Source organism: Salmo trutta, chromosome 33 (genome assembly GCF_901001165.1).
Source record: "Salmo trutta chromosome 33, fSalTru1.1, whole genome shotgun sequence".
Lineage (NCBI taxonomy): Eukaryota > Metazoa > Chordata > Actinopteri > Salmoniformes > Salmonidae > Salmo > Salmo trutta.
Genome location: NC_042989.1, coordinates 6,390,926 through 6,408,646, shown reverse-complemented (window position 1 = coordinate 6,408,646; position 17,721 = coordinate 6,390,926). Strand labels below are relative to the sequence as shown.

At 44.3% G+C, this 17,721-nt stretch overlaps 1 protein-coding gene across 4 annotated transcripts in view; it reads right to left on the bottom strand.

The window, feature by feature from the left end:
• Window positions 1-1,666: 1,666 nt before the first annotated feature.
• Window positions 1,667-17,721, bottom strand: part of LOC115172301 (MAGUK p55 subfamily member 5-A) — a 49,065-nt gene continuing 33,010 nt past the window's right edge. For all 4 annotated transcript variants that reach the window (XM_029729633.1, XM_029729634.1, XM_029729636.1 and 1 more), the window contains 11 exons: window positions 17,055-17,629; window positions 15,678-15,886; window positions 12,604-12,681; window positions 11,575-11,721; window positions 10,982-11,221; window positions 7,826-8,009; window positions 7,562-7,705; window positions 5,835-6,002; window positions 5,386-5,588; window positions 4,722-4,832; window positions 1,667-4,565 (listed from right to left, as the gene is read on the bottom strand). In XM_029729633.1, coding sequence (XP_029585493.1) covers window positions 4,389-4,565; window positions 4,722-4,832; window positions 5,386-5,588; window positions 5,835-6,002; window positions 7,562-7,705; window positions 7,826-8,009; window positions 10,982-11,221; window positions 11,575-11,721; window positions 12,604-12,681; window positions 15,678-15,886; window positions 17,055-17,436 — 2,043 coding nt within the window. In that variant the 5' untranslated portion in view covers window positions 17,437-17,629 and the 3' untranslated portion in view covers window positions 1,667-4,388. The remainder of the gene's footprint in view (window positions 4,566-4,721; window positions 4,833-5,385; window positions 5,589-5,834; window positions 6,003-7,561; window positions 7,706-7,825; window positions 8,010-10,981; window positions 11,222-11,574; window positions 11,722-12,603; window positions 12,682-15,677; window positions 15,887-17,054; window positions 17,630-17,721) is intronic.

Here is a 17,721-nt window from a genome sequence, read left to right as displayed (position 1 = left end):
GGACTACAGGAAAAGGAGGGCCGAACATGCACCCATTCACATCGACGGGGCTGTAGTGGAGTGGGTCGAGAGTTAAGTTCCTTGGTGTCCACATCACCAATAAACTATCATGGTCCAAACACACCAAGACAGTCGTGAAGAGGGCACTACAACACATTTTCCCCCTCAGGAGACTGAAAAGATTTTGCATGGGTCCCCAGATCCTCAAAAAGTTCTACAGCTGCACCATCGAGAGCATCCTGACCAGTTGCATCACCGTCTGGAATAGCAACTGCTCGCCATCCGACTGTAAGGCGCTACAGAGGGTTGCGCGTTCAGCCCAGTAGATCACTGGGTCCAAGCTTCATGCCAACCAGGACCTATATACTAGGCGATGTCAGAGGAAGGACCAAAGAATTGTTACCAGAGTGCCAAGTCTAGGTCCAAAAGGCTCCTTAACAGCTTCTACCCCCAAGACATAAAATGTCTGAACAATTAATCAAATGGCCACCAGGACTACTTACATTGACACCCCCCCCCCCTTTGTTTTTACACTGCTGCCACTCACTGTTTATTATCTATGCATAGTCACTTTACCCCAGCTACATATACAAATTACCTTGACTAACCTGTACCCCCTGTATATTTTACTTTTGTTTATTTAGTAAATATTTTAAACTATTTCTTGAACTGCATTGTCAGTTAAGGCCTTGTAAGAATTTCACTGTAAGGTCTACACCGGTGGTATTTGGCGCATGTGACAAATAACATTTTATGAGTTGCAATTGCACCCCCGCTTTTGCCCTCAATTTGCCAGGGCATAGACTCTACAAGGTGTCGAAAGTGTTCCACAGGGGTGCTGGCCCATGTTGACTCCAATGCTTCCCACAGTTGTCAAGTTGGCTGGTGCACCATTCTTGATTCAAATTGTTGAGTGGAAAACCCAGCAGCGTTGCAGTTCTTGACACAAACCAGTGTGCCTGGCACCTACTACCATACCCTGTTCAAAGACACTTAATTGTTGTCTTGCCCATTCACCCTCAAAATGGCACACATACACAATCTATGTCTCAATTGTCTCAAGGCTTAAAAACCCTTCTTTAACCCATCTACTCCACTTCATCTACACTGATATCAATAAGGGATCATAGCTTTCACCGCGTCAGTCTATGTCATGGAAAGCACATGGAATGGAATGTTTTGTACACTTTTATGTGTTGAGTTGACCACCTACATATTACATGTCATGGAAATTAGGGGGAAGAGTATGTGGTATGCACTAAGGGAGTGGCTGTTGACTACACTTGATGCTGCCGCCAAGTCCGAGGAGACTGGCCTTAGTTCAAGAAAAGTAATTTAAGTTTAATGGCTCCACCTTGCTTTAAAATACAAATTAATGTGTCAAATGTTTTAATATCCCTGTCAGATCTTTTAAAAGGAGGACATTATCATACAATGAAAAAGGTTTCAATCTCACTCAAGTTCCGTTATCTTATCTATATTTTAGTGTCAATCAACTCTGACCCCACAATCTCTGTAGTCTGTGAAGCAGTACCTCTTGGCATCATCACACATTCCTATAATTTCTACAGCAGCTCTTTAAACAGTGCTGAAGAAATAAAAGAACCCGCCTCTACTTCTATCAATCTGGTATTTAATCCACTTGAATAATTCATACAAAAACAGATCTAAAGAAAGTGATTTTTAATAATACAGTAACTTTACATCCATTAGTTCTACTTCCAGTTAACGGCTCAAATCTACACAAGGTGTGTACTGTGCATACTAAAAAGGGATAGACATTCTGAACTAGACTGGTCCCAGATCTCAATGGCCACCATTCAGTCTCAGAATAGGAGTGCTGATCTAAGATAATTTTTCCCTTTTTGATAGGGATGACCTGATCCTAAATCAGCACTTATACTCTGAGAAACTAAATACGGCCCTATGTAGCCAACTTCTATGGCAAACATGACAAATCGTCAGAGGAGCTGCGTTAAAAAAAAAAACTGATCTGGGATCAGGCTAGCACTGAGCAGTTCCTGGAGTTTCAGATCCAAAAACGGAGGGATGGATAGGTGGTCGAGTCATCATTCTACAGGTGCATTACTCTGTACTTAAATCTATCTTTAACATTACCAATATATCAAAAGTATCTAGATACACCATGATTATCATCAATAACCAAAAATAAAAATATGTGAAACAGTTTTGCTGAGACCATTTCCCATTGTGTCTACTAGAGATAATACTTGCCTGCATTACAGTGACAGTCCTGTCTCTGTGCATACACACACACACACGCGCATGAAGACAATCACATAAAGTCAGCATATTATAATCAAGGGTGAGCTGAAACCTATGATCATGGAAACACCAGATGCAAAAACATACAACTATTTTTCGGTTCGGTCGAGTTAATTTCACAGACCCATATCAAAAAGTAGAACAAACATTTCAATAACAGCTTTGAAAAATCACTGACAAATAATAAATCGCACATTTAAGATGTCACATGTGGTGAAAACTACTGTATTAAAATACAGCATAGTTGGATAGTTTATAATGCATTTAAGTGAATTATAAAATGCATCGATTTCAAACAAAGCATTTATGAAGTATTGATTATTAAGAGAATTCCACAGACAGCGGTGCTCAGATGTTCCTTAGTGTTTTCCATGAATAGAATACTGCTGGTTACACTTATAGAAATATAATTCAATTTCTATGGTCACAATCCTAAAGATTAGCACAGGAAGTGTGCATGATGAATACTGAGATCGAGAAAATGAAGACATAGATAAAGTTACCCCTCAAGATTTTAGTGTCATAACTTCAAAACAACTCTAATAATCTTTCTGCAATATCATCACTGTTGGTTTAAATCCTGTGATTCGGGACAGACCCGTTTTCTATTTAGCAATGACTCGTAGTGCTTGGGTAGAGGTAAAGGGTGTAGTGTTATGACTGGTTTATCCTCCAGTACCCTTTTCACACTACTGAGCCAAGCTGTACTGCACTGGCCTGGTTACGATCCACCATAGTTACTGGAAAGGAAAATGTGAAAATATCAGAGCCAGCACAGTCCAGTTTTGGTTGGCATGATAGTGTGAAAAGAGTATAAGGTAAGTAGGAGAAAGTGGCTCTTCACCATCTCTCAGATCAGATTGTCTAATTAATGTGATGTCAAAACACCATTCAGATGAACCTCCAGCATTATACTGTGCTGTAGTGCAGACCAGAGTTCAAATAGCATTTGAAATCTTTCAAATACTTTAAGGTTTTGCTTTTTGCCGACCTGGAGTGCCAGTTTGGGATTACCGTTCTGGAATAATTCTATTGGTTCCTTTGTGCCAGGACAGTTCAATCAAGCACAGCTTAAGTATTTTCAATTATCCAAATATTTGAAAGCAGGGCTGCTATAGTTGAGGATAGAGGCCAGATGCAGAGATCATGACTGCATCCCAAATGGCACCCTATTCCCTATATAGTAAATAACTGATCAGGACCCATAGTCCTACACCGGGATGTTATCACCTCACAGATGGTTTCATTAGGTGAGCAAATCACATCCGTGATGATACATTACTGAACAAACACACACCTGACCTCACACACGGGGTCAAGCAAACAGCAAGGGTACAACAACCAGTGAGTGTCTATAGTTTTGTGTATTCACTGCCCCCTTCCCCCAAAAACATTTTTTTTTTGCTCGCAAAGTAGGGGGGCCCCCCAACAAAATTTCACTTGGAGCCACCAAAAGGCTAAGGCAAGCTCTGACTGCATGTCTGGGTATGGATGTGGGTACGCAGACCTGCAAGCCACTGCAGCCCCTCGTGATGAGTTAAGATTTTTTGTGGCCCCCAACCCCTATCAAAGTTGCCCATCCCTGCCATAGATAGAAGCTATGGGTTCTTCTTATTATCGAAAGCTTCTTAAAAATATAATATATTTACAATTATAAATAGTTATCAAAAGCAGAATAGAAGCACTAATTCTATTTCTGCCACCAAGTGCCAAGTCTTTACATACTTCTCTGGAATGTGAAAAGTTAATTTAGTGAAGAGAAATCCAGCAACGAAAAAAGGACAAATAATCAGAGCAATAATAAGACAATAATTCATTTCCCCAGGCAGTCTCAGAAAGGAAGAGCTCGACTCAGTTCAGTATCACATGTAGTGATAAGCATTAAGTGTTTTATTTAATCTTCAGCTTGAGTGTTGATTGAGGTTCTTCCACTAGTCTCACTGTGATTCTGGTTCTGGCGAAGGAGTCAAGGCTAATTTTCAGCTAATAATGGTCCCCCCCCCCCGGGCAACTATTGTCCATGATCCAGGGTAGCTCTAGCTCTTCATTGAACCAGTGAGTGCTGTGTCAGGTTAGTGTTGTGCCTGTGTTATATTGCTCCTTCAACGTAGCCAGGAGGAGGGGACCCACTGTGGCTCAGTGTCCAGTTTGTTTATGAGCCTCAGCAGCTCCTGATATGCCTTGTCCTGGTCTGTGTTCACAATGGCTGCGTCAAACAGGTGGCCAAAGTTCTGCTCCATCTCACGGGCCTTCTCGATGATGTCTCGCAGCTCCTCCGGCTTAGGTAGAGAAAGGGTAGGTGGATAAGAGATGGAACACAGAGCATGTTTCACTACATTAGCTTGATGTCAAGGGAGTTAACTTTACTAAGGCTTATTAGATAAACCTTACTAAAAAAGCTGAGAAAACAGATTGTGATGTGTTAAAATGACTACCTTTGGGTTCTTGCTCTCCTTGGCCAGGAGGGCTCGCAACCGTTCTTGGGAGGGAGGAGCGATGAAGATTATGTAAGGCTTCAGATCAGAGTTACGCAGAATCCTCAGCGACTATAGCGAGAGAAAGGAGAGAGAAGGAAGGGGGAGAGAGAGAAAGGGGGGGGACTCCCAGTCAGACAGCAGCAACAGACATTTTATGCTCTCTTAAGGCATCAGCATGCTTCAGTTTGGCTAGAGCGCGTATGCTTGCATACTCCCTTAAAAAGACCTACGCTTGAAAAACAAAAAAAAGCAGCAATAGTACCACTTGTCCATTTTGAGATACTGTAGCCAGTACACACTTCCTCTAAATAGTCAGAAACAATTTAAGATATTGAAGAATCCCTAATGTTGACCAATCACCGATGAAGGGGCATAGACTTCGGCTGCCGATTTCCTGGCTTCCTCAAGAAAATATTTTGTGTGCCTGAACAACTAGTCTGAACTGTTTCGGCTGGGAAGCATGCAGACGCCTTTATCCTCTTCTTTTCCCTGTTGGTCTCACCTCCCTCTGAACTCTCACCCCCTCCTTACCTCACCTGGGTGTGCCGACACAGAAGACAGGCCTTTGCCCTCACTCCCTACCTCTCCCCCTCCCTTCGTCTCTCTACTCCCCCCTCCTCACCTGTGTGTGCAGACAGAGCAGACAGATCTTGCCCGTGTTGATGAGTTGACGGACAGAGTCGGTACTGGTTCCGTACAGGTTCTTCTCAAACTCTCCCGACTCAATGAACTTCCCTGCGGTGGCATCCATGTCAAAGGCCTGGCGAGAGACGAAGTGGTAGTCCCTCCCACTCACCTCCACATCACGCCTGTTCCGTGTCGTGTCTGGAATAAACCCACATTTTTATCAACATTTGTATTGCTTTTAATTTTAAAAAAATTAACAGGACAGGGTAAGGGGGAACAGACAATGGCCGCAAAACCATGAAAAATTTCTGGAATTAACAAAAATGACAATTCTCATTAACCAAATTCTATATGTCTTGAGTAATACTAAGCACCGAGTTGTGCAGTTCAAGGGGAAAGTTAACCCTTGAAAATGCACACAGGAATTCACACAAATACACTTACGTGGGACAGCTCCCCCAAATCTGTCTGGCTCGCTGGACAGCAGTCTCTGTCGCAGCTCATTCTGCCCACAGTTGGGAGGACCAATCAGAGCAATGGGCCGCTTGCGATTGGCTGGCTGGTGGTAGAGCGCCATCTCCTCATAGGTCAGGATCTCCTCGTTGTCATAGTCTGGGGAGGAGCAGAGACAGACGGTTTTAGTTTCATATCAATCGGCATTCATATCGTTGGATCGAGAGAGACTTGGAGACTGAGAAAGGCCTTTAACTTCTTAAAGTATAGGGGGCAGTATTTTCCGGCCGGATGAAAAACGTACCCAAATTAAACTGGTTACTACTCTGGCCCAGAAACTAGAATATGCATATATTAGTAGATTTGGATAGAAAACACTCTGAAGTTTCTAAAACTGTTTGAATGGTGTCTGTGAGTATTACAGAACTCATATGGAAGGCAAAAACCTGAGAAAAATTCAACCAGGAAGTGGGATATCTGAGAATTGTAGTTCTTTCTAATCCTTATCGAAACTACAGTGTCTGTGGGGTCACGTTGCACTTCCTAAGGCTTCCATTGGCTGTCAAAAGCCTTCAGAAAGTGTTTTCATCCGTCTCCTGTAACCGGGCAGAGAAAAGGAGCTCAGTCAATCAGTGGACTGCCTGGGGACAAAGGGATTGAGGATGCGCGATCCTGCGAGCGCGCCGTTCCTTTTTCTTCTTGAATGAATATTCTATTGTCCGGTTGGAATATTATCGCATTTTTACGTAAAAATACCATAAAGATTGATTTTAAACAACGTTTGACATGCTTCTAAGAATGGAACATTTTGACTTTGTCTCTGGTACCGCGCTCGCGCGTTATGCCTTTGGATAATGCTCTGTACGCACGAAAAAAACGGAGGTATTTGGACATAAATATGGATTATTTCAAACAAAAACAACATTTCTTGTGGAAGTAGCAGTCCTGGGAGTGCATTCTGACGAAGATCAGCAAAGGTAAGAGAATATTTATAATACTAATTCTGAGTTTAGGTGACCCCAGAACTTGGCGGGTGTCTGTATAGCTTGCTTTGATGGCGAGCTATGTACTCAGAATATTGAAAAAAAATGTGCTTTCGCCGAAAAGCTATTTTAAAATCTGACACAGCGGTTGCATAAAGGAGTACTGTATCTATAATTCTTCAAATAATTGTTATGTATTTTGTCAACATTTATGATGAGTATTTTTGTAAATTGATGTGGTCATTCACCAGAAGTTTTGGTGGGAATACATTTTCTGAACATCACGCACCAATGTAAAATGCTGTTTTTGGATACAAATATGAACTTTATCGAACAAAACATACATGTATTGTGTAACATGATGTCCTAGGAGTGTCATCTGATGAAGATCAAAGGTTAGTGCTTCATTTAGCGGTGTTTTGGGTTTTTGTGACATATATCCTTGCTTCGAAAATGGCTGTGGTTATTTTTGTAGTACATTGTCTCTAGGCGAACGCTGGCTAAAATCAGTGATCTTTCTGTAACTGGGATATGAAATTCGAGTAACAATCAATAGTGTGGTGACAAGGAAAGTGTGTGGGAAAAGTCCATTAAAACAAGCAAAGTCTAAACATTCCAGAACCAAAAAAACTCTTACTCAGACGATGTGGGAATACGGGCCGGGTCGTTCTACACCAGCCTGCCTACATCTCTGCTACAGCCCTCTACCACCCTGCTGGTCTGGGCTGGCCTTACCGTCGTTCTGCTTGGAGTTATAAAGGAGCTTCTTCCTCTTCTTCTTGTTCTTCTTAGCACACCACAGCTTTCCTGACTTCTCAGGCTCTTTATCCTCTTCTATGGTCTGCTTCATGGCCTCCCTCTGCTGCTGGAAGCTCTTGCCTGCATTCACAGAGAGGGAGAGATGGTTAACACTTCTCCAGGCATTGTGAGGTCTGATAATCTGCATATATGACCTGGTACTTGCCCACTGTTGTTGAGCCCTATTGTGAGGTAGTGTACCTGGTACTAGCCCGGCCAGGGGCTGGTTGTCCTCGTCTCCGTCCCTGTAGGCCTGCCACCAGTTGGGGTCATCCTGGCTGATGATGTGGAGGATGTCCCCTTTCTGGAAGCACAGGCCCAGCTCCCTGCACGGCACGTACGGGTCATCAGACGGGTCGTAGTCAAAGTGAGCCTTCACATGGACCTGGTGGAATAGAGGAAACAAAACATGACCTTAGTTTTCTAGTAGCTCGCACTGTATATTATAGAATTAAATTAAAAAGCACCATGCTCTGCAACCAGGGTTGGGGAGTAACGGATTGCATGTAATTATTTACTTGTAATGGATTACAAAAAACCCCCGGTAACTGTAATCTGTTACGTTGCAAGCAAATATATTGTACTCAGATTACAAAAACTAGATACCGTTTAAATTCAGAAAGGATGTTTGCAAAAAAAGAAAAAAGAAAATCACTTTTGTTCAATGACATTCAAATCAGCATTGGAATTTTTTTTGCAAGTTTAAGTTTGTTACAGCTGAGCTAGTCTGACCACAAATCAGAGACCACTATGGTGACACACCAAATGTGTTTGATGGATCTCGGAAAAAGAGCAGGAATAGGCTTTTGTAGGCTACAGTCCATGCTATGTCTTCCAATGGTGCAACTGCTGTCGGCATCCAAAGAGATTCCAACTTGAATAAACACTTGGAGGTAAAGATGACAGGAGTGGTATAGGCTCACTTATTATTAATATCTACATAGTGCATTGATGTGAATCACAACGCAGCTCTCTCATTTAGCCATTTGCGCCTTACGGATTGTGATTGTTGTGGATGGCTGTTCACAAATCTGTGTATTTGAACCCAATAATGATTGAATTCAAGAAGTTTAAGCTGCCTATCAATCATTGTCCTTGAAACCAGTGGAGAGAGCCAGTGAAAAATGCGCTCGTAACAGCTGCATAGCGCAGATCCAAGCCCATGGAATAAAATGGGGCTTTTATTGCTCATTTAATTCATGCTGATAAATTTTTTTATCCATAGGCCTAATGGACACATGCTCAAACTCGCACACTTTTGATGGAATTAAAAAAGTGGCAATTTGTAGGTGCTAAATCCATTTTCGGACACACACATTGTTTTGACCATGTTATGAGGCTATACAGTGTTTGTTTACATTTACAATGTTTACAAACACAGGAGGAAAACAAATTCCCACACACACACACACAACCGTTTGAAAGTTTGGGGTCACTTAGAAATGTTCTTGTATTTGAAAGAAAAGCACATTCTGTCCATTAAAATAACATCAAATTGATCAGAAATACAGTGTAGACATGGTTAATGTTTTAAATAACTATTGTAGCTGGAAATGGCTGATTTGGAATGGAATATCTACATAGGCGTACAGAGGTCCATTATCAGCAACCATCAGCGCAAACTGGCTCTAATCAGAATAGAAAGAGTGGGAGGCCCCGGTGCACAACTGAGCAAGAGCACAAGTATATTAGAGTGTCTAGTTTTAGAAAGAGATGCCTCACAAGTCCTCAACTAGCAGCTTCATTAAATAGTACCCGCAAAACACCAGTCTCAACGTCAACAGTGAAGAGGCGACTCCGGGATACTGGCCTTCTAGGCAGAGCTGCAAAGAAAAAGCAGCATCTCAGACTGGCCAATAAAAATAAAATATTAAGATGGGCAAAAGAACACACACACATACACTGGACAGAGGAACTCTGCCTAGAAGGCCAGCATCCCGGAGTCACCTCTTCATTGTTGATGTTAAGACTGATGTTTTGCGGGTACTATTTAATGAAGCTGCCAGTTGAGGACTTGTGAGGCGTCTGTTTCTCAAACTAGACACTAATATACTTGTCCTCTTGCTCAGTTGTGCACCGGGGCCTTCCATTCCTCTTTCTATTCTGGTTAGACAGTTTGCGCTGTTCTGTGAAGGGAGTAGTACAGAACTACGAGATCTTCAGTTTCTTGGTAATTTCTCACATGGAATAGCCTTCATTTCTCAGAACAAGAATAGATTGACGAGTTTCAGAAGAAAGGTCTTTGTTTCTGGCCCTTTTGAGCCTGTAGTTGAACCCACAAATGCTGATGCTCCAGATACTCAACTAGTCTAAAGACCAGTTTAATTGCTTCTTTAATCAGAACAGCTTTCAGCTGTGCTAACATAACTGCAGAAGGGTTTTCTAATGATCAATTAGCCTTTTAAAATGATGAACTTGGATTAGCTAACACAACGTGCCATTGGAACACAGGAGTGATGGTTGCTGATAATGAGCCTCTGTACTCCCATGTAGATATTTCATAAAGCTATAAGTCATTAACAATGTCTACACTGTATTTCTGATCAATTTGATGTCATTTAAAACATTTACAAAAAAGTGCTTTTCTTTCAAAAACAAGGACATTTCTAAGTGAACCCAAACTTTTGAACGGTAGTTAGTGTATATCTATTGATTCTTGAAGAATATAACTTAGAAATGCCTGATGAGCTAAGTTCTGTCACACTATGAGAACCCAAAATAAACTTGTTTTACCCCAATGTTTATAAACATGGTAAATGTAAACAAACACTGTAAAGCCTCATAACATGGTTAAAACAATCATTTTGATATCATGGATGGTCAGTCCTTGCATCCATTTCTGGGTTATGCTCAGGTAAAACAATTTGGGTAATCTATACTTCGATATTTCCAAGTCCAATTCTTGAAGATCAAGGGGTATAACATTTACTGGAATGACTGGAATTCTGATAGAACTTAATCATATTATTATATGTAGTAGAAAGCGATGGGTTAGAAGAAGTCTACATAACCACCCATAAAGTAAAATTTTACATCCATATATGGCCAGCTATGTAAACTTTAACATTGATTTATCCTGCAATAGATGTTGTTCAATTGGTAACATACATTTTTGTCTTCTTAAAATGTCTCTTAGGGGGAACGTAATCTAAAAGTAACCAATTACAATTTTGAACAGGGAACTAGTAACTGTAGCGGATTACATTTTGAAAGTAACCTACCCAACCCTGTCTGCAACCCACTGAGCCATTGGAACCCGGGAACAGTGTGATTGCTTCAGACAGACAGACATCCCAGCCCAGGGGCTGAGAGGAGAGGTGAGGGAGGGTTCTTGGATGAAGGTGTGTCTGTACTTACCACAGTCTCCTTGATGGGCGGGGGTTTGGTCTGTGGGCTGGGGATGAGGATGAAGGTCAGGTTGCCGTGCATGTCGGCCAGGATGTCGAAGACCTCGTTGACGTCCTTCCCTCGGATCTCCACTCCGTTGATCTCCAGAACCTCGTCTCCTTCATGGAGCAGCCCGCTGCGCTCCGCCGCCCCACCCTTCACGATGCGGCTTATTATCACGCTGTCCATGTCGTTACGCACCGTCGCGCCCTGCCACACAGACAGTGGAGAACAGAGGTTAGTGACGGTGCAGATACAGGAGGGTTTAAACATTTTTAGGTAGAGGAGAGCGATGTTGGTTCTGTCTGAAAAGTGTACAAGCGGCCAAATTCTTGATTCCTCCCATCCTCGATTCCTTGCCACACTCTCAAAGCTCATTGGATGAGATCCGAAAGGAGGGACCTTGAAACCTCTTCTCCAATAAGCTTTGAGAGAGAGGGGCGAGAAATTGAGGAAACAAAAGAGAGGGAATCAAGGCTTTAACAGCTTGTACACTTTTCAGACAGAGTCTATATCTACTCCTATGTTGATTCATGACAGTGTGTTTTAAAGGGGTCTCTCACCAGTGGGATGTCCCTGGCCTTCTCGATGCAGACTATCTTGACGGTCTCCCCTCCCCACTGGGTGAGAGTTTCACAGTGGTCATCTGGGGTCAGGGGCTCCAGCTGCATCTCCTGCTCTGCAACACAGTCATGGGCCAGAAGCACCGCCTGTGGAGGGACAGGGGACATAAGGTTCGTCAGCCTTACTGGGTTAACTTTTAGACACTTGAAAACGCGAACACACAGACAGGTAGATCCATGGACGCAAGCATCTGTGTCTAACAGTACTGTCGTTATTACTTCCAGAGCCCCCTGCTGTTCTAGTTCTGGTGGAAGGAAGACATCCAGGAGGACAAACATTACAAAATAAACTTTCATTTCAGTAAGTAGTAACAGACTAACAGCCATAATTTTCCCTGAGGGACAGCAGGAAAATCATTTTCCACTCCCCTGGGGAGAAATGCCTGGTTAGTTACCTCACTAGGTCTACCTCTATGGCAACCCTCAAAACAATACAGGGGAACCCCCACCCCCAACCATTCCTTCTCCTCCATCCTCACCTCCTACTGTGTGGGTTGTGTTCCGCAGGGCACACTGTAGCAAAACATTCAGGTAGTACACTTCCCCTTTCAATCTGTTTCAAACGTTCCCTCCCTATTGAACATGCCCTGGTGTCTCAGAGGAGCAGCATCCCCATTGCAGATGTTGGGGACAGACATAGAAATCAGGTCACTCATCCACGTGTGAGAGTTAAAGAGAGCGAGATCAGGGCTTTGGCCCGGCTTCTGCCAAGAGATGTAGCCAATAGTTGATCACAGCTGAACCAACACAGTCCTGACCTGAAGAACCCCAGCCCTGAGATCCAGGATGATAAAAGGTTATACTGGGAGAGAGACAGATGTTACACTGGGACAGGTTAAACAGAGATGCATGTTACACCTGACACAGGTTATACGCAGAGAGACACAGGTTAGACATTAAAGTGGCGCAGAGAGACACAGGTTAAACCGAGACACCGAAATAGACAGTAGGAATGGATGGAGGCCTCACCTGGACATGTGGGGAAGAGAGCAGGGTGTTGAGCTCCAAGCCCTCCTTGTGTTGGCTGTTATGAACCATAGACTGGACCTGGAGGACACACCAGAACACAGGAAGTATAAGAAAGAGGAGCAGGGATAGGACACACCGTCAACTTGAAAACACATCTGATGATTTACACCCGTTCTCTCAGATCAAAGAAACTGATCAAAACAGAGGACAGCAGCATCTACACAGGAAGGTCGGAAGGGAGGACAATCTGTCATGATTCTTCCCACCTTGATTCAACAGCAACAATGATTTTGTTCCCCAGACTAGATGGCATACATAGGGTTTGTGTTAAAATATTTTCTTGACTGGTTTTAACTTTTTCCTTGTGGGGTGCCGACGGGCCTTCAAAGTGCTTCAGAACGGCCCCAGCCGCAGACCATGTTAGAGTAACCAGTGAGATGGCCTCGGGCCCGGGTTCAGCTTTGGTTGTGTTCATTAGGGCACGCAACAGAACACATTTTAAAACGCTTTGCAATGACAAGTCCAGATAGTCCTTCCATGTTTCAATACATTTTCTTCTAATTGGTGCCTAATGAACACGACTCAGTCAACCCAGAATCCCTCTGGAGCTGACGTCACTGGGACCAGGTTAATCCATTCAAGGCAGGGGGGGTCTAACACTAAGTTAATGGAGGTGGGGTTATACCAGGGTGGCCCCATGGGGGGAAAAAAAAACCCTCTTCACTGAAGTGGTCTCCTCCAGACATAGGCTAATCCCACTATGGTGTTGTGGTAAGGCGCCTGCACAGTTGCCCCTCCCTCGCATGCTGCCTGCCTCACCTGGGACAACTTTAGAGATTCGTTTTTTTCCCCCCACATTAAAGACTACAATAGCCACAAGGCTGTTTATAACCAGAGCAACCATTACTGCAGTTGTTAAACATAGCAGTCAGCCTATTTCCTGTAGTCTCAAATGATTTAACATTTTGTTTCATGTAATGACGTTTGTTTTCGATTTCTACTTCAAATGGAGCACACTTATTAAAACATTTGAAATAATGTAATTAAAATAAGTTGACTCCCCCCACGTCAGTATACCTGGATGCACGTCACAGGAGGTTGGTGGCACCTAAATTGGGGAGAATGGGCTCGTGGTAATGGTTGGCGTGGAATCAGTGGAATGGTATCAAACACACGGTTTCCAGGTGTTCAATACCATTCCATTTGCTCCTTTCTGGCCATTATTATGAGCCGTTCTCCCCTCACCAATCTCCTGTGATGAACATGTATCAACTTTGAAACATAGGTCTTTGTTTGGGCTAATGGCTTGGCTAATATGGCTTCTAGCACCTGGCACTTGGTAATAGCCTGCAATTCACAGCTACCATGTAGATGTGTTAATTAGCATAACTCAACACTCGCCTCTTTTCCACCAAACATTCCTTTGTTCATTGAGCAGAAACGCTGCCTGAGCTTGGCGGTGGAGACCAACTTCAGCGCCGAGCAATTCGTGGCCGTCATTTTTCTTGACATCCCGGGACGCTTTGTTTTGGCTATATGAACCAAGCGTGAAGCGGAAAAGTTCGCCCATTGGTGGTTGCGTCGCCTCGCCTTAGCTGAGGAACGCGCCTTGTGACTACCGTAAGGTATACAATGGTGACATGGTCCACATAAGGGCTGGCCAATAGAAAACTCCCTACATACTGAGGGCACAACATTCAAGACTGAAACACCTCTACCTTTCCCGTTTAAAAAAGGCCCAAGTTGATCTTGGAATAGGGACCATTTGGCATGGGAAAGGTATGTATATTATAGGACAATGTATTCTGTCCACATGCATAAACACACACACACACAAACAAACGTGCACACACACACACACACACACACACACACGTGGGGCAAATTCTGGTATTCCGACCCTGTTTAAGCCCATTTTCTCCCGTTTGGTGCCTAATGAATAAAACGGCGGTGGCTCTGACTGCTGTCAGTGAGTCTATAATGGTGCAGGCAGCAGCCTCAGAGAGAGAGACGCCCTATTGTGAGTGTCCTGTCTTGTCTAGGTCAGTGAGTTTCAGTTCTACGTCTGGGCTCTAATGATGGGGCTTGAGTACAAGAGCCTGTTCTGTGCTGCTGGGGCAGAATGAGAGAACAGGGAAACAACAATAAACAAGTTTATTATTGAGCCTCATTAACACTTCTTCACACTACAGCGATTCCAGGCAAAGAGGATCTCTCATCAATCAAGTGTCATTAGTGGACAAAACATACAAAAAGTCATGTGGTGGTTTCTGCCCATTAAAAACTTACACTGCACAAACTCTGCTGAACATCAACTTCAAGGCTAGTCGGCTACCTAATTTCAGCAACATTTTCCACAACTCCTACAAGTCGTACTTGATCGCTTGTGTGGGTGGGTGTTTGTGTGCATGCGTGTTTCAGTGTGTCTTTATGTGCGTGCCTTTGTGCGCGTATTCCTGTCATTGTGTCACACAGACCCTCCTCAGTCCTCACTTTTTGGCCTGTTGCTTGGCATCAAGTTTGATGTCCCCCTCCCATTTCCTTCTATTCTAGTTCCCACGCAGTCTGAAATGGGCCTAAGACCAGTGGAGGGAAGGGTTGATTTGGAAGTGGGTATACAGGAGCATTATTCCGTATTATTCGACCCTCAGCCCACATCCTCTTCCCTAGCCCTACTCAGTATGCTCCGGGTCGACGTTGCCCAACAGATCCTAGGATCAGCGTACTCCTCCACAAATCCTACTCTTAACCATGTTGAAGAAAACATTCTGGATCAGTGTCTAACGGAGTCTTCCTCTTTCCTCCTGAGCCAGTTCCTTTTCAAGGGTCACATCTGTAGGCACAGATCTAGGAGCAGTTTACCCTTCGCAAGCCCTACACTAAACTATTACATAGTAATACTGCAAACTGACTTGATATCAGCATCTGGGTCTCACCTCCTGGACCAGGCCCTAAGGGCAGTGTGTGGTGAAGGGCGGGCTGGGTCGGTTCATGTGCTGCTGGGTAGCTCTGTAAGCACAGCTCTATGATCAGCTAACCTTAACACCCCAAACGGACTCCAGATCAGGACTCACCTCTTGTGCCAGGCCCTGAGCGCGGTCTGTGTGTGGGAAGGGCGGGCTGGGCCTGTTCATGTGCTGGGCCACAGCGTTGTGGATGTTGAAAGCCTTCTGGAAGTCAGTCTTCTGGACCAGCTGCAGCACCAGCTCCACGTCCTCCTGGCTCTGGGTGTCAGACAGGCAGTGCTGCACCTGCTTTAGGGACATCAGCAGCTCCTCCAACTCTGTATGCAGGGAGAATCAGGCATACATATACTGTACAGACAGATCAACCATACAAATACATTACACAACAGCCAGAGACAAATGCTCAGATTCAGGAAAGAATTACAGTGAACTCATACAGGGACTATGGTCAAGACAGGATATTTATATCAGTGATACAACTCCAAAATAATCATAATATTCTTAAATCTTACCAGCTCTCTCAAATCCAGACCCCTCTCTTAGACATATCTGTCCAGTCTAACTAAGACCAAAATAAGGAGACGGTCTGCGTGTGTGTAAAAGGGAGTATCTAAGTGGGAGGCAAGACGTCTCATCTGATGGAGGATCTACGGTAACGCGCCATTGACTTCACTGGGTACCTTCTGTCCTACATATTGTTTTCTTAGGCTAGGCCTAGGCTATATGATAGGTATCATTTCAATGCATTGTTAACTTGGCAGGAGGAGTGGTAGGGCAGTCGAAAGACAGGAGATGGGGCAGAAAAAGAAAAAAAACTAGGGCAGAAAATGGAGGGCCAGAGAGCAGCAATTGCAGCCTGGGTCAGAATGTTTTGTAACAGAGTTTTTAATTACCCCCCCCCCCCCCAGGAATGCTGCTACCACACACACACACACACCTCTTCCCTCCCTCCTCACGTACCACCTCCTTCCTGCTCTCACTCCCTACTTTCCTCCCTCAGTCTTTCCCAGACCCCAGCCTCCCGATCATCAGAGAATTAAGTGGGAGTGAAGTAGGACTCCCTCAGAGAGCTTTAGAAGAAGAATGCACTGACTACAGGCCTATAGACGGCTGTGTGTGTGTGTGTTTGGTCTCATTCATAAGCCTACCTGGAACAGGAAAAGTGAACTTGGGATAAGAGTCTGAGGGAAAGCTACAGAGCTAGAGGCCTATCCTGAATTCCAAACCGACCCTACCCCCACATCCACTCCTATAAATCTGAAAGGATTGTCTTAAGCAAAATGGCACTTTCTTCACCTTGTTTTCAGAGCAAAATGTTTGCCATTTGATTTCAGCACGAGACAGCCACTTGCTTGTTAGCACTTTATTCTTGCTAGTGCTCAATGCTAACGCCAAATAACTATTCTGTTCAGAATCACAACTTAATAGAACACTATTATATTGTATGGCTTTGTTAAGAGTATTGTCATACTCAGTCCTACTCACCCAGTAGAGTAGGGGCCCCCAGGTTGGGCGGAAGTCCCATGGGCCCTACGGGGCCTTCAATGGGGTCGAAGGTGGGGTTATCGATGCCCACCTTGGGGTTCTGAGATAGCTTCTTGAGCCGTATGGAAGCATTAAGATCTAGCTCCTGTCTGTTCCTGCCCTCCTCCTCCCTCCTCCTCCTCAAGTCCTCTTGGTGCTGACGGATCCTCTCCAGCTGGGCAGAGCGCCGCACAGGCAGGGTACGAGCACCCAGGTCCCCTGGGCAGTCCACTGCCATCTCCCTGTGCCACTGCTGGGGCTCCTCCTGGTTCGACTCGCCTCCTCCACTTCCTCCGCCGTCTGACTCAGTCACATGACCGTTCATATGTGATGTGGTCATCATTGCCACCCCTGTGCTTCCTCCTGTGTGTATGTATGTATGTATGTGTGTGTGTGTGTGTGTGTGTCTGCAGGTGGCTGGCTGGGTGAAGCACTATGAGGGGTGATCTCTGCGTGTCCTGGGCCCGGTGGCCATGACACCCTGACTCACTACTGATGACTCAGCAGATGTTGGGATTCCAGGAGAGGAGGGACACCTGAAGAACAGGAAGGGAGGAAAGGTTAGTATGGTACAGGAATGCTGCCACTCAGACAAACCACAACATAGTATGCACATTAGCGTGCCCTA